The sequence below is a fragment of the Vidua macroura genome, chromosome 5 (assembly GCF_024509145.1).
Source record: "Vidua macroura isolate BioBank_ID:100142 chromosome 5, ASM2450914v1, whole genome shotgun sequence".
Taxonomy (NCBI): Eukaryota; Metazoa; Chordata; class Aves; order Passeriformes; family Viduidae; genus Vidua; species Vidua macroura.
Genome location: NC_071575.1, coordinates 70,320,859 through 70,337,286, shown reverse-complemented (window position 1 = coordinate 70,337,286; position 16,428 = coordinate 70,320,859). Strand labels below are relative to the sequence as shown.

The following is a 16,428-nucleotide window of genomic DNA, read 5'->3' as shown; positions in this document are numbered from 1 at the left end:
CACCAGTTTTAACTAAATTACCCATCAAAAGAGAAAGCTGCTGCTTGGAAACTAGAAACAGACATCAAAACACACACATGAAATTTCCCTGTTAACTGATACTAGCCTAGAGTAAAAATGTCCAGGGAATGACAAAGTTTGTTTTTTTTAGAACTATTTATTCCCTAATCCTGAAGAAGTCTGTTGATCTACAGCCCTAAAAACCCTGAAGACAACAGCATTTGTCAGAACATTCCACTTGATTCAGGGTAGAAACTCTTAAAGACCCTTAAATGAAACACATTTTGGCTGTGCCTTGTGCCAGCGGATTCACAGGGCTGTCACACGCTCCAGAGACAGAAGCTGTGGGTAAGCTGAGAGGTCCTGAGCTGCTCCATGGAGCATCTCCCTGGAAGGATTCAGGCTTAAGGAAGAGGATTTGACAGGCACAGCAGGAGTCCTGCTGGATCCATACTCTGAAGTGATGGTGGGGTCTGTTTGTCCATCAGCAGTGGTGGTGTGCTCACCAGCAGGTCCTGCAGACCCTGTTTTCATGCTGTAGGTGATCAGCTACTCCAGCAGCGCCCTGAGCATCTTGTCCAGACATACAAGACAGACATAAGGAGCTGGAGCATATCCACGAAAGAGAATGGAGCTGGGAAGGGTCTGGAGCACCAGGAGAGGCTGAGGGAGCTGGGAGGGGGCTCAGGGGGGACCTTGTGGCTCTGCACAAGTCCCTGCCAGGAGGGGACAGCCAGGGTGGGTCAGGCTGTACTCCAGGGAACAGGGACAGGAGGAGAGGAAATGGCCTCAAGTTACACCAGGGGAGGTTGAGCTCGGATATTTGGAAAAATTTCTTCACTGAAAGGGTTTTCCATCCCTGGCACAGCTGCCCAAGGCAGTGATGGAGTCCCTGTCCTTGGAGGGATTCAAAAGCCACATGGATGTGAGACCTGGGGACATGGTTTAGTGGCGGCCTTGGCAGTGCTGGGAGAACAGTTGGAGTTGATCTTAGAGGGCTTTTCCACCTAACTCTTCAATGATTCTATGAAAAAGAGCTATGTAAAATCAGCTTTGGTGGTCTAATTGTTAAAAAAGACAAATGCAACTTCAGGTGACAGACACCTCAGTGGAAAATGTTGAAAAACAGCAGCAAAAACATTTTCTAAAAAGGTCACACAATGTTTTCCTAATGCACTGCAACAGAAGCTCCCAGTACCCTTATCCCAAAAGCATTACTCTGCATTATCCCTACAATAACACTGGACAGGATGCAACTTTCACCATATTTCACTCTTATCCAAGTTTAATTATTGACTGGCTAATTTAACCACTGCCACTGATTAATTAGAATAAAAATACCAGAAGCAGAACTAGCACAATACAACAAAACAAGATTAAGCTCCTCTGGAATCTACTCTGAATATTTTTTAAGATTCCATGTCAACAGACATTTCCTTTTTGCAAATTGTTTGTGAGCAGTTGATGTCCCTATTAAAGAAACATCTGGAGTCTTTGTTTTTGAATATACTTCTCAACATTTGAGATTGACCTTTACATTTCTAAATCAGGTTTCATCCAGATCTCTTTGGAAAAAAAAAAACCACAACCCACTGCTAGTTTCCAAGTACAGCAGCTGCCAGCTCACTGTACCTCAGAAAGTCACCAAAACCCTGAACTACACTTCAGGAGGCCTCCTGAGCCCTGCTGAATATATCACAGCATCATGGAATGCTTTGGGTGGGAAGGGACATTAAAGCCCATCCAGTGCCACCCCCTGCTGTGGGCAGCGACACCTTCCACTATGCCAGGTGGCTCCAAGCCCCATCCAACCTGGCCTTGGACATTTCCAGGGATCCAGGGGCAGCCACAGCTTCTCTGGGCACCCTGTGCCAGGGATTCCCCACCCTCCCAGCCAGGGATTCCTTCCCAGTATCCCATCTAACCCTGCCCTCTGGCACTGGGAAACAATTCCCCCTTGTCCTGGTACACTGTGCCTTAGTCCCAAGTCCCTCTCTAACTCTCCTGAAACCCTTTAAGGCACTGGCAGGGGCTCTGAGCTCTCCCTGGAGACTTCTCTTCTCCAGGTGAGCACCCCCAGCTCTGCCAACCTGGCTCCAGAGCAGAAGTGCTCAAGTCCACATCATCGTGGCCTGTCGAGCTTCTCATCCACCAACACCCCAAGTCCTCCTCCTCCTCCTCAGGGGTGCTCTTGGATCCATTCTCTGCTTGGCCTCTATCTGTTCTTGGAATTGCCCCAGTCCATGTGCAGGACCTTGCACTTGGCCTTGTTGAACTCCACAAGGCTCACAGGGGCCCCACCTCACAAGTTTGTCACAGAGAGTTCTTCTAGAATTCCCTTTCCAAAACCATGTTTCTCCACACTTTATTAAGCACATCCCTTCTTCAAAATTCCTCATACATTCAGCAAGTCTCCACTTTTTAAAAATTCCTCTTTCTTCCTCTCCTCACCAGACCCTTCCCATATTCCATCTGAACTTCCTGAACTTCCATAACACTCTGCTAAAATTTTTGCCTCCAAAAATCCCTTTATAATTATTTAATCACATCAACTCACAACTCTTCTACTGTGTCTCCTCCACAGCTCTCCTTCTGTGCATCTCTCCTTCCTCCCATCCCAGTCTTACCGTGCTGGAGTCAGGTATGAGGAATCTGGAGAGAAAACACCCCAGCCAGGCCTCCTAAGCTTAAGAGAAACTCAACTGGATGTGGCACGACCTCCCCAGCAAGAAGGAAATGCATACCTTAAACACTAGACTGATCCACACTGGCTTGTGCAGGAACAAAACACAGCAGCCCCTTTTTGACTAAACAGTACGTAAATATAACAATTTTACCTCTCCACAGCTCTGACAGAAACCAGAATATCATGTTCAGTTTTGTTATTGCCCATTTTGTAAAGGATGTTTCAATCAGTAAGTCCATGACACAGAGATTCGAGAGCTACAGGAAATGCCTGTGAGATTTTATTCTTTTTTTTTTTTCAGCTCAGGCTATTTGTCCTACTTGATCACAACCTCTAAAAAACTTTTGCCATGAGAAAAATGAGAATATTAAAGTTTTATTTAATCTGGTAAGGAAGATCACAAAATTAGTCATGACGAGTAACTGAGAAATACAAATGAGAAACAAGATGTTTTTCTACTGTTTTCAAATAGCTGAGGAAATAAACTCCTGAATTTGTCAAAAAGTGGTGGGATCTCAAATTTTTCATACCTCCAAGAGGAGGTGGCATGAATCTTCCTCTGACAAGTAATGAACACAAAACACAATAACCACACAAAACTTGAAGATTTCAGTGTACAGTGAAATTAATTACAGAAACCAAATGTACTGGACTTTTTTTGTCTGGTCCTATAACCCAAGCTACATTCATTTCAGGTTTCATACGTCAAATACTGAGCAAAACAGGCCAAGGAAAATGGTTCAAATGAATTCCACGAAAGCTCTCGGGGTTGTGTAGCCTTTGGCAGTAACCCCTGTCCTCTAGATTTCCATCTGGTAGTTGTCCATTTCTATCCATTTTTGACAGAAGCTAAAAAAATAAACAATTGGTTTCTGAAGCTCAAACACCAGGATCGGGTCTGAAATGTTCATTAGCAAGTTCTTGGAACCTTCCAGTGGGAGGTGTCCCTGCCCATGGCAGCAGGGCTGGAACTGGATGATCTTTAAGATCTCTTCCAACCCAAAACATTCTGCGATAAGTCTGGTTGTTCAGCCACACAAAGTTATTTAACTCGTGCTCTACTTGCTGAGCTGATTTTTAGCCGATCATTTCTGCTTTTGAGAAATAAACCTTTCCCCTCCAGGAATCTTAGCACTTCAAAGCCACCTCCAGCTCATATTTTCCCCACGTAAGCATTTCAAAAGTCTTCAGAACTTGAAGGTCTGAACTCTGTGGCTCTCACCCTCATACTGCACTTCAACACAAGTACTTTAGCAGGGGCATTTTTGAGGGCAACCATTGATGTATTTTTAAAAATATGGATGTTTGCAGAACTTACCTCTTTCTCGGTATCCCTGGATATACAGGTCCACTGGTTTTCCTTCACACTATATGCCCAGAAGTCAGCCAGATCCTGAGTTCCATCCCAGCCACCAAACAAATATACAGTTTCTATTCACAAAAAAAAAAGTTAATTTTATTTTAAAAAGAGAATGTGTTTAAACAGGCTAATGCCTACAAAACATCTGTGACAAAGACAAACTATCAGAAGATAAAACTCTTTTTTTTACTTAAAACACCACTGCTCTTTGAATGGAACTAGTCATGAAGACAAAAATGTGGTTTGGTTTAGTAATGGAAGATTTTAGGATTGATAGACAGCCAATTCTCAGAGTCATTTTCTATTTCCACATTTACATAAGAGGCAATCAAACCCACAGCCTTCTGATTAAAATTCCAGACAGACAAATGAACAATATTTAACATTTTGGATCCTGCGCATGCAGTCTATCAATGACATCTCAGCCTGTGCCCTGTTTGGTGCGGGATTTATACATCAACAAGATTTTGGAGATAGGAGCAGCGAAGGTTTTCTGTTTAGTCCATCCCTTAGATAGAAAAATCAAGTACAAAATCCTCTTCAAGGGAAATGTCTTGTATAAAGTAACTTACCTGATGCAACAAAAGCCAGTGAGTATAAGAGTCACAAATTAAAGTCAGTGTTTCAGGGCTGTCACCTCAAACCCACAACTGCTCTGTGTGCAGCAAGTTCTAAGGCTTCCCAGACTCACTGATAAAACCAGACGAAGCCTTTGAAAAGGGGAAGCATTTAAGAAAGGAGTTTCTGTTCTGCCATGGAGAGATAACCAAACTGCTCCCATTATAGAAACACCACTATCTGGTCTCAAATTCTAAAAATACTTCATTTTCAGACTGCATTAAAACAGAACACAAAGCCAAGCCCAAGAAGAACAAGCTCCTCAAGACTTGCAGAGCGTTGAAAAACTCCTTTAAAATCCACAAACCACTTCTATTATGGAGGTAATGGCCAATTTTTAGTCCAACACCAATTAAAGTGTGGAGTTAGAGCGCGATTATAAAATGGGACTAGTCCCTGACCCTTACCTACCATCAGGATAGTGGTCATCACCATGGAAAGGTTACCCTGGTTCATTAACTTTAATTACCCTTCCTCCTGGACTCAGGGCTCCCAGTGTTCCCTGCAAAGAGCAGGTCCCTTTGTGCGCATAAATTCTCACAGCTCACAAAACCCACATTACCACAACAGCTTCATTGATAGCCGAGAAAAATAAAAGATTTGGCACCAGCTAAAAATCCTACTGGGGCCTTGCCAAAATGTCAGGCCTGCCTGGAAAGGCTTTGTTGGCTCACATGAAATTTAATAGCAAACCTGAATGACTCCGATGAAAACTCAGATTTTGGAAGTTACCTAACCCAGGCTGACAGAATTAAATGTGAGCACTGAGAGAGGATCACGAACACCCAACTGGTGCTGAACATCCCCAGAGCAACACCCTGAACACAACTGGACATGAACTCTGTGCCAGACCCATTTTTCATCATGAAGGAAAGCTGTAAAGCTCACATGAAAGAAAGACTCCATCACTATCTAGACCCAATGAAAATAATTTTTTGTTTCTTGCCTTATTGCAGAAGTATATACGTATTTTAGAGGAAGGTTCCATGTTTTAAAAGGAGTATTTCTTAATGTATAAATGCATCTGTTGCTGGCAATGTCAAGTAAATAATTTTTTATAGTTCTCCTAAAATTTGTAATTGTTTTCCCATGGTATAAAGCAAAAAAATAGTTGTTTGGTGGTTTTAGGGATTGTTCTTGTTTGGTTGGGGTTGGGTTTGATTGTTTTGGTTTGGTTGGGTTTGAGTTTTTTGGGGATTTTGAAGTTTTTTTTGAAGTCAAGCTTCACTCTATTTCCCAAGCAGAATCACTGCTTGTATTCTAGCTGTTAATTCAGATTTTATGGGAGGGTTTTTTTTCATCCTGCATGCAGAGACCCAAACCAGGACAGGTATCAAAGGGCAATATTCAAAGAAGAGGACAGAGGCCACAAACCCCAGGCAGCAGCAGCGGGGCAGCTCAAGGAGAGCCCAGCAGTCTCACACCAATATAACTCTGGTAGCACTGGGGAACTCAAGAAGGAAAGGATCCTCCCTCTGCATCCAAGCAATATGGAACACAGCAAATTGATGCTGCTTTATTAAAGCAAGTCTCTATTCAGCTTTAGGAGCAGAGCAGGAGAATTTTCAAACCTAGCTGCAAGGCAACAAGAAAAAAACCTGAAAGCAATTATATTTACTCAAAGCTTTTACCAGCTACGTTTAGGAAGTCAAATTTTTCCTCCAGCATCCTCAGCTTATTTCCTCTACATTTTTTTTTCTGAATACAAATTCAACACTTTGAATTAAATATGTTCTGTGAGTATTTCTAAACTGCTTGCTCAGTCAAAAATTTTTCTGTAATGTCTGAGTTCTTTTCTTCTCTTACTCTCTAGATGATTAAAAGGTGCCAGAGAAGTCTTCAAATTAGAGGACGTATATTCCCAACAATCCACATATTTCCTATCAATCTCTCCTTAATTTCTGTTTCTCAGAAAAGCAGCACAGCAGCCTTCTCCAAACCATTAAATATCAAAATTCCTGGGGTGGTTTCAGTCCAGGTTCAGACACATTCTCAAGGACAATTCTCTAACTCCTGTTAACTCCGTTTTCACCATGTGGTGAAATCCTTGGTGGGATTTTGGTACAGAAGGTCTTCCTCAGTGAATACATTCCAGTCCTGGTGACATATTTAACTACATTCTTTGGTCAAGTAGTATTTCCATGTCTCTGCTAGAACAGGTCTCCATGAAATACAAAAGAATTGTGGATCTACAGCACCTCTGCAAGGTCCATCAGTCATCCCCCAAATCCTTACAGGAGGGCTAACTTCAGCAGAGACCACATTGCCCAGGGAATTATTCAGTTACACTTTGTTCAAGGATGGACATTGCAGACTGGATCCCTGCTGCAATGACTGATTAACTTAATGACAATTTTCCCCCCTAACATCTAAAAGGATTTTCCCTTCCTGTCCTTTATCCTACCCCTCTGCTCCCCCCAAAATGAGCCTGGCTACCTCCATGCTCTCACCAGCAGCTGAAGACAGGTCTAGGATCCTCCCATGAACCTTTTTTCTACCAGATGAATGACACTAGCTCCTTGAGCATCTCCTCACACACCACATGCTCCAGCCCTGACCACCTTGGTCAGTTCAGTTTGACACAATCCTTATTGTCCCAGAGAGCCCAAACCAGGCACAGCACTCCAGATGTGTCCCTGAGTACCCAGAAGGGGAACATCACCCTCCCCTCTCCCTGCTGGCTGTGCTTGTGTTGGTACAACCCAGCAGGAGAGGCCGGCCTTTAATGCCACAAGGACATGCTGCTGACGCACATTCCACTTCCAGCGCCTTGCAGTCAGTCCCCAGCCTGTCTTCCTGCACAGCTGTCACATCCCAAGGGCAGGATCAGAACCTCACAATGCTCTCCTGCAGCCTCTCAGGGTCCCCTGGACTCATGGCCCTGTTTCCCAGTTCATCAGCCACTGCCCTCCCAGTCAGCTGCCAGCACAGACTTGCTGGGGCTGTACTGGAACATCACTGTCTCTACAACTATGAAAGGCTCCTCTCAGAAATAACAAACCAAACAAGGTATAAGATCTCTCAAAAGCCTTCTACAAAAGGATGTCACTTCCCCAAGTAGCACCCACACCTTTAGTTACATGCCAGCAGCGCTGCCCACTTTGCAAGGAGCATTTAAGAGCACAAATATAAAAGCAGCCTTAAATCTTCTTGCAGTATCACACTCCTTGGTTTCTGAGCCACAGTTCAGCTGGATACAAGTTGGCTGAATACAAGGGGTTTTTTTAAGGATAGGCATACAGTCTCAAATGTGAAAGCCCCATGAAGTTGAGTAACCTCCAGGATTCAGCAGCTGTTTGTGTTTCAGAGCTTAGAAGCCATCTGTGTTTTGTTTCTGAGATCCCTTCATCCTGTACACAAGTCTTGTCTTTAAATATCTTATGGATAGCAGTGTTTTCCTCAGGCAAAACAGCATCCTTCATGTCTGCTGCTCTCTCTTCATCTTTTTCATCTTTCCATGCTGCTTTTGAACGAGCCTTGTCATTTCTGCTGTGCTGCCCACATATACTATGGGCACGCTGGGCCCAGTGCTCTGAATCTCCCTCTGTTCCCAACCTACAGATTTGTCCTCATTTATCTAATGGAAGGAAGCAAACAGAATTCCTTCGGACGAAAGGAAAAGCAAAATGATGTACAACCAAAATTACACAGCAGTTGCACTCCAGTGAGAGAACAGAGGTACCACATCAATAAATACCATTTCAGTAATGCTTTCCCTCAAAAAACTGTTTCACTTGCCGAAGAGAAGAGAAATGGAGACAGAAGAAAAATCATCCTGGGTGCTTTGCTGTTATTTCTAAAGCAGGCTCATGGGAAAACTTCAACATTTAAGAAAGCCTGATATAACACCAAATATTTTTTTTTTTTAATAGAATGATTTCTACATGGTCCCTATTTCTATTGTTACCAAGACAATTATATGACTTTATGGACTGTTATTCACTGTGTCTGCCCTGTAAGACCAGAAGAGATCAATTCCACCTTGCCTATGGAATTATAAACCACATCTCCAAAACACAACACACATACTGTTCCTAAGTACCGACACTACTCCTTAAAACTTGGTTTTGGCAATTCACTGACTCACTCCCTCTTCCAGAATAAGCACTGGAATTTTGAAACATGTGGCATATCTGACCCATAAAGAGGCCAGGGAGGGCAGACTCAAAGAGCAGTTAATAAGGAACCAGTGCCAGATGCTGACACCCTCATCCAAAACTGCATTAGGATTCAATTCCCTGGGAACACAGTTCTGCACACGAGCCTGTGTGTTACTGCCCCAGTATTTCCCCAGGGCCTATACCAACAGCTTCTCATGTCTGACATGCAGCACACAACACTGTGTTCTTGTGTATTTTTGGGATTGTTTGGGGATAATTTTGTTTTAATCTATGTACCTGGCTTGCAACTACTCAAATACTTCCCCTTCCTTGTAGAAAAGCAGAGAGAACTCTCCAGCCTCCCACACAGAGCTGCATGAGAAATGCACCTTGCAGGGAAAAGCAGGAATAACAAGAGCCTTCTGTTTTCATTTGCAGTCTAAAGCTTTAAAGTACCTAATAGTGGTTTCAGCTATAACAGTGAATTTCTCTTAGTTTATGTTTCTGCACTTGTACTCCCATCCAGAGTCATTCCAGTCTGAGTCTTAATGTGATTAAAATGATGGAGGATATAGTGGGAATCACTAATTTCCCATTTTTCTCTTTTTTTTTTAATATATAGGAAGAATGCATCGGGCTGCATTCTCAGTTCTGCATTCCACAATGCCTACAGTTCCATTTCAAATACCAGCTTTAAGTGGTTTCCAAAGCACCAGGAACATTGCACTTACTCAGTCAGCTGTGGCAGGTATTAAGAACACGAGTGCCAGATGGAAATGAGCTCCAGTACAAGTCAGTGGCTGCCAGGTTACTTTCAGCCTACTCTAAGTGAAAGATAAACCATGCTAAAAGGCAGTTTAGACCAAATTAATCCATGTTCTACCCAAAACTGATGAACAAAGTCTCAGTGACTCCATGCACTATCAGCAACTTAAGATCTAGTTCAGCTACTCACCAACCCATATCCTCTACCTTGACACCAGCACCTGCATCCAGCAGGCTCAGTACTATTAAATTAGAATTATTTTTCTAGTCAATAGTAAGTGGTTAAAATCTCCTTGAGGTTAATCAAAATACTGAACCATTTAGAGTTCGTTTATAGCTACAGCAGGTCTGGCCATCAGAGAGGAAAATTTGCTTCTAACACTTAATTCTACATGATATGAAACTTCAGAATCTTCTTGTAAGTATGATTTTGCTGTTTCACTTCACTTCCAAAAGATTCAATTTGAAGAAAATACTGATTTTTGAGAAGGACCTAACTCCTCTAACAAGAAGTGCAAAGTGAAATGATTTTTCTTCAGTTGCTGAAGTCTCCTGAGAAAAACCCACTCAGCAAGTGTGTGAGTAAGGAGGGAGGATGTCTTTGAAGGGAAGAGTACACCACTGCTCCCTTTTCCATTAGCACTGGATCTGTCTAAGGTTAGCCAGGGAGCTTTCCACCTCCAGTCTGTAAAATGCATCCTGACTTAACTGGCTACATTCCCACCAGCTCATTCAACTCCACCTATATTCAAAAGGAAAACTCCAGCAATCAGCAATGGGAAACAGCCCCAAGAACTTCCCTTGGCCTGTCACGAGCCAAATTAAATGGCAAAACTGATCATCTCAAAAACATTTCAGCTTTTACAAGCCTCAGTGGACTTGGATGCAAAGATGAGAGCAACTTCCCTAACAGCCCACAGGGAAATTTTGGGAAGGTATCCCACCACCTGTAAATAGAGCTACAGCAAAAAAGGGCCACCATGAGGGACCGAGATCCAGGACTCCACCTCTGTGGGTACTGTCTAGTCACTTTTGTGCAAGTACAAAAAATAAAATTTTTAAATTGTATATATATATATATGATACATTTATACTATATTATAATGTATAATATATATACATTTATAATATATATAATGTATATAACACATTATACATCTATTCCCATAAATAATATAAATATTATTATATAGTAAATACACACATATATCCAAAGTATATATAATACATATAAAATATATCAAGAAATATTAAAAAATATATGGATGAGTTTCACTGCCTTGTTAAAGCAGAGTGAAACTGAAGTCAAAGGCAGAGCTGACAGCCTCACTGGGACTTAAGAAAAGCAAGAGGAATGGAAAGGAAGGCTCACACTACCATGGATATTTTATTTTCAGGAGGTGTGCAGGACTATCATTTCCAAGTTGACAAGGATCATGTTTCTTCCACGCTCTTGTGAAACATTCACTACTAATTCCCGAGGCCACTAGGGAGCGTTCCCAGCCTCTGCATAGACAAACACCAGCAAATCCTCCAGCAGTGTTTTGTTCTAATCAATCTCAAACCTCTCCCACCAAATGAGAGAAGTTTACTCTCCTACACCAAATAACTTGAGTGCTTCCTCCAGTGCAGTAACTACTCTGAGCAAAAGCCAGAGGCTGCAGCTACTGCTGGATTTTTGCTTGTTCACCATGACTTAGCAAATTACTCTGGAAGGTCCTATGCTGTCACATGCTCTGTCCCCGTCCTGTGACCACAACAGATATGGCCATGGGCATTTTTTTGCCAACTCCTTCAATGCCACCCTATATTCCTGTCCAATACCCACGCCCTGATCTTGTTTCTCCCTTCCTAAGAACAATCCTTTCACTCACACAGCAAAGACTCGGGCAGATGCTTTCCTTATTTTAGTAAGGACTGACGTAGCACAGAAATCTGATTAAGCAACAGACAAAGATATAGAAAATTATGCAGAACAACAATCACTGGAACTGTTCCTGATACACCACCCCACTTTCTTTTCTCTGTATGTTCTCTGAAACAGGCTGAGCCATTCCTTAAACTGCTACAGGAAATATTTTTGTAAAAGATGTCTAAAGAATTATATTTAACAGGAGTTTCTTGCACACTGTGGGACTTAGAAGCCACTCCAACCAAAATACAAGGAATGTTTCAACACATCAGATCTATTGCTTGAGCACAGCCTGTAGCAGATAAAGGAAATTATTATCGCTAATTTCTCTTCTCTTGTTTGAACTCCTGCTCTAAGATGGTAGCAGGAACAAAAAACTAAAACCAATTGTTCTTGGTTTCTTAGTTAAGACAAGAAAATGGCTAAGGCATAACACAGAATTATTAGGGAAGAAGGGGAAAGGCAGCTGGAATATAGATCCAGAGAGGAAGCAGAGCATTTCATCCAACTATTAGAAAGTGCAATTTTTTTTCCTCAAAACCTGAAGCTAGCAGGGTGTCTGAAGAAAAACACATTTGCATATTAATCTGAAAGTTAACTGATTAAATAATTTAGTTAAGAAATGTAACAACTACTCACCTGTCTGCACATCTATAACCATCTGATGGCCACCTCTCATCCCTGGCCGACTGTCTTCCCCGTCACCTACAGAAAAAGAGGGAAGGGAGAATTTTCCATTTTAAGATTTTTAAAACAAAGAAAGATACAGCCTCAACATGGAAGCAGAGGCACTGAGTAACTCACCCTTCCTTAAACACTAGCACATCACTTTTTCCAGGTAATATTTTTTGTGCTTTATAAAACTGTACAAAGTTTTATACTGAATTATCTGGTGACTGACAGGGCAGAGAGCAGAAGTGAATACTGCAACTCCCAGTGCCTTAGAAAGGAGCTCAAACATTCCTGACACAGTCTGTACACAAAAGAGCTCTCCTTGCAGCTCTCCAGCAGGGATGACACAGCCACCCTTTGGCTCCCCTTCCATCTCTCCCCACCTGAGAGCTGCCTGAGGGCTGAGCTCTGAGAACAGATACTCAAATGACAGGGAAATGAGCCCCTGGGATGGGAGCAGGAGGTGATGTAGACATGGAGACAGCTAGCTTTGCACCAGCTATTCTCACATATAAGGGAATTCCAACTGTCCAATTAAAGCAGCTTTCCAACTACTTTATGTATCTTAAGCATTCAGGACAGGTGACACAGATAACCCCTCCCAAGGGGCTTGGGGACAGTGCTCCACACTTGGCAATTGTCACCTTGGATCCTACATTTGCTCTGTGACAATGATTTTTGTAATCTGTAGTTAAGGATGCTGCTACAAGACTCCTCTCAAGGCAGACAGGAATGGAAAAGCTTCTGCAGTTTGGATTTACTGTGTAACAGATCAAGACTTCAAAAGATCCACCTCATTTAAAATACTCCCTGTTGAGATAATGTATTTATTTGCCAACTCCTCAGTTTAAGTTGAAGTTACTTCAATTCCAAGTGCTAAATCCGGTAACACAGATAACTGTTCTCATGTTTAACCAATATTCTGGGATTTGTCACTAAACTGATCTATCCTTAAAGCTACAAGTAGAATTTCTACACTGTTCCTTACTCAACCAGAGAGCAGGCTGAATTTCACTGAATTTGCAAACAAATGCAACTTTTTCAGAGAAGAAACCATTCCCTAGAACTCTCCTAGAGGAGACTTTCTTGCATCATTCCCTTGCTCCATATTCTCAAAGGAACAAGACAGAACTGGCAGTACATGAGTTCTATCTTAAGAAATGTCCTTACCTTTGGTGCTTTTGGGGATAATCTGCCCCCAGCGAGGTTTGTACTCTTGCTGACTGATATACTGATTGAACAAGCCATCTGCAAAACAAAAATTTTGCTGGATAAAACATTTATACTTCCATTATAGCAAAATCGCTTTTAATGTGGGTAACCTCAGCCTAACTCAATCCAGCATGCCACTCCAAAGCCTCCATTTTCAGTGAGTTCTCTATTATGTGTCAGTTAGTTTGTTAAACTTTTGTTAGTTTGTTAAACTTTTGTTAGTTTGTTAATGAACTAAATGTGCAAGCACTAAAATAAAAAGAATACTTGCTACTAGATCAATCAGGAATTATCCAGTTTAGCTGCCAGGTCGTGCCAAGTGTCTATAAATCTCCAGTGTGGTGTATTTAATTAAGAATAGAATCCCTCCCCCTTATTTAAGCAAAAGGAAAGTTGCCAGTACATATAAAATTCAACCATTTTAGTGCACGTTAAGTTAAAACTAGGTCAGACAGCATCTCTGGAGCTTCATCTGAGAAGAGAAGGGAAGCAGAGCAGATTGTTTAAATGCTGCGATATGGGACAATCAAGCGCTGGATGAAAAACAAAACAATAGTTTACATTCTCTTCAGAGAATTCAGCAAGAAGAGTGATTGAGGCATTAGATCCTGGGCCAGATGTGCCAAGTGCAGCATTTCTGTGAGCAGCACCAGCTCCAGCACTTTATCCACACTCCCCTTGTGCCCGCCACATCTTCAGCATCCAGAGGCCAGTTCCTAATCCTGTTCAGATGTTAGCAGTCCACCACATAAACACCAATTTTCTGTAAAGGAGACTTGTAACACCCACACTCCCTGGGACTGCTCTCCAGTCTGGGAAGGGCTTGGCACGTGGGGAACTTGGTGCTTTTGTTCTTCAAAAGTCTCCTCTGAAACACCTACTTCACCTTCTCTAGCACCACAAACTATGAGAGCACCTGAGCACTGTTTGCCTGGCTACATCCCACCCATCACCCACCATCTCACCCAAGCTCTTCCTGACAAATGTTTCTGCTGTATTAATGTATTAATGCATTACCTGGGAAAAAAAAAAACAATAGAAATTTAATAGATGATGAACACCTCTGCTTATTTATACAAAAGCCCTTTGTAGGTATATAGGCAAAAAGGAATGATCCTTACTGAATGCATCCCTATTTATTTAGAAAAAGGTAAAAAGTCTTTGTTAAGCATGACACAAGGCTCAGAGAAAATTTTCAAGTGTTTCCTGGCATCCTGTAGTTTGTCGTGACTGAAATCCAGGTTTTAATTAAAACTCAAGCCAGCAAGTATTTCCTGGGAGAAGATGAAAGCTCTATTTAGAGACCATCTAACAGGAAAACAAGGGCACTCAAGAGCTCCTGAAAAGTGATGAGTTTGGTCTGAAAATATAAAACTTCCATAAACTCAGCTGTGCAAGTTTTTCCAAATAAATACTCTGAAAACAGGGCAAATTTTACTTTCACCTCAGCGCCAAAACCAGCAGCTCTCCCCTCCACATTAGGTAATCGAGGAAAGCCAGAAGTTTGCTCAACGTATGTAGAAGGAAAAGTGGTTTATTTTGGGTTTAATAGCAGGGTTCTTAACTCCCACTTCTTCAGCATTTATGAAGCAGGGACAACACACGAGAGGCTTGAAGCTTGAGATCCCATAAATTGTGATTCAGAAAAGCCAGGCCTAATAGAACAAATGCATGTGCTGTAAGAAATCCCACAGTGACTCAGCCACAAACCCAGACAGAAATGCAGCTTTTTGGTTATTGTTACAGCCTTGGGTCTGCAAGACAGAAACCAAAACTGTATTTATCCCTATGGCAGCCAATAGATAATTGGACATAAATAGCTCAAAAGGATGAATTACACCACATAGGATCTGAAAGGGTGATTTAACCTCTCTCCCATGCTCTACACCCACAGGCTGCACTTGTCAAGATATGACACTTCTCCCTTACTGTGCCTTCGGCCTCTTTTAATAATGCTTCTCATCTTCCATGGGACATCGGTTTGGAAATACTCCAGCTTGCTTCCCAGAAATGTTTCCTTCTGCTGGAAGCAGTTCCACATTCACTCTACTTGCATTGCAAACCAGCAGCAGCTTGTTTTGGAAGCTGAATCACCACCTGTCTGACACCACCAGGGGAAAAAAAAGGAGGATTTCTAGGTGGATTCTGTACCCGACGCCAGACCTACGCCAGCGCACTCCTTATGTTCCTTGTCAGGAGAGCACTGCTGACCAAAAGGTCTCCAAAGCTCCTGTGAAGCACTGAGGATCACATCTAGGCCTGCTCAGGTCTGTCAGCTGTTCCCAATGAAACTGGAGTTTAAAATAAATTTCAAGACTCTAGTCAAAAAAAAAAAAAGTGCTGAGTGGAAGTTTTTAAATGAAGTGTTTTTCGCTCCGGAGACCTCTCACTTCAATGTCCATGTTTACTAAAAGTACAGCCAAAAAAACGACTTTGTACTATTTTCAAGCTCTTTGCAGTAAGTCATGACACATTTTGGACATAGCAACACGAAGTTCACTGTGATTAAAGCTCAGTAAATTCTGCCTCCCTGATAACCCAAGTCTTTATTTTGCCAGCCAACTGCAGGTTACCCAGAAAGGATTACGACAAACATTGAGGACAAAAATATTTCACTTGCTGAAGCCAATCAGGAGCAAGTTGTATAAAGTTTGGGGGTTTTTAGACAACACACATCTCCAGGTAGGGTTGCTGAAATCTGTTCACTTCACTGTCAGTGGCTCAAAAAACTTTCAGAGTGACACTTTGCCCATAATTTCTAGGAGCTGGGGTTTGAGGTTTTAATATTTTTCTCAAACCGAAGAAAAGTAGCCAAAATATCTAAACAGTTTGAGGCTTTTTGAGTCACAAACTACCTTCTAAAGTAAACCTGAAGGAGAGAAAGGTTCTACCAGATAAAAATCCAGCCATTACTTGACAATTTCCTCAAGACTGGGGAGAAACAAGTTAACATACAATTTTTTTTCCAGCCTCAGAGCTGTAATATTTTCTTGCACTTTGTTTTTCATAAAAATGAAACAAGGTTTGCTCTCAAATCCACGTAAGTTATTCTTCTTCTACAAAACCATTTACTTCCCAGAGGCTTTGGATCCCTAGCCAGCCT

At 42.0% G+C, this 16,428-nt stretch overlaps 1 protein-coding gene across 3 annotated transcripts in view; it reads right to left on the bottom strand.

Moving 5' to 3' along the window:
* Nucleotides 1-16,428, bottom strand: part of MKLN1 (muskelin 1) — a 93,330-nt gene that overhangs the window by 39,477 nt on the left and 37,425 nt on the right. For all 3 annotated transcript variants that reach the window (XM_053978371.1, XM_053978374.1, XM_053978372.1), the window contains exons 7-9: nucleotides 13,284-13,361; nucleotides 12,081-12,146; nucleotides 4,005-4,117 (exon numbers count right to left, since the gene is read on the bottom strand). In XM_053978371.1, the coding sequence (XP_053834346.1) occupies nucleotides 4,005-4,117; nucleotides 12,081-12,146; nucleotides 13,284-13,361 (257 nt within the window). The remainder of the gene's footprint in view (nucleotides 1-4,004; nucleotides 4,118-12,080; nucleotides 12,147-13,283; nucleotides 13,362-16,428) is intronic.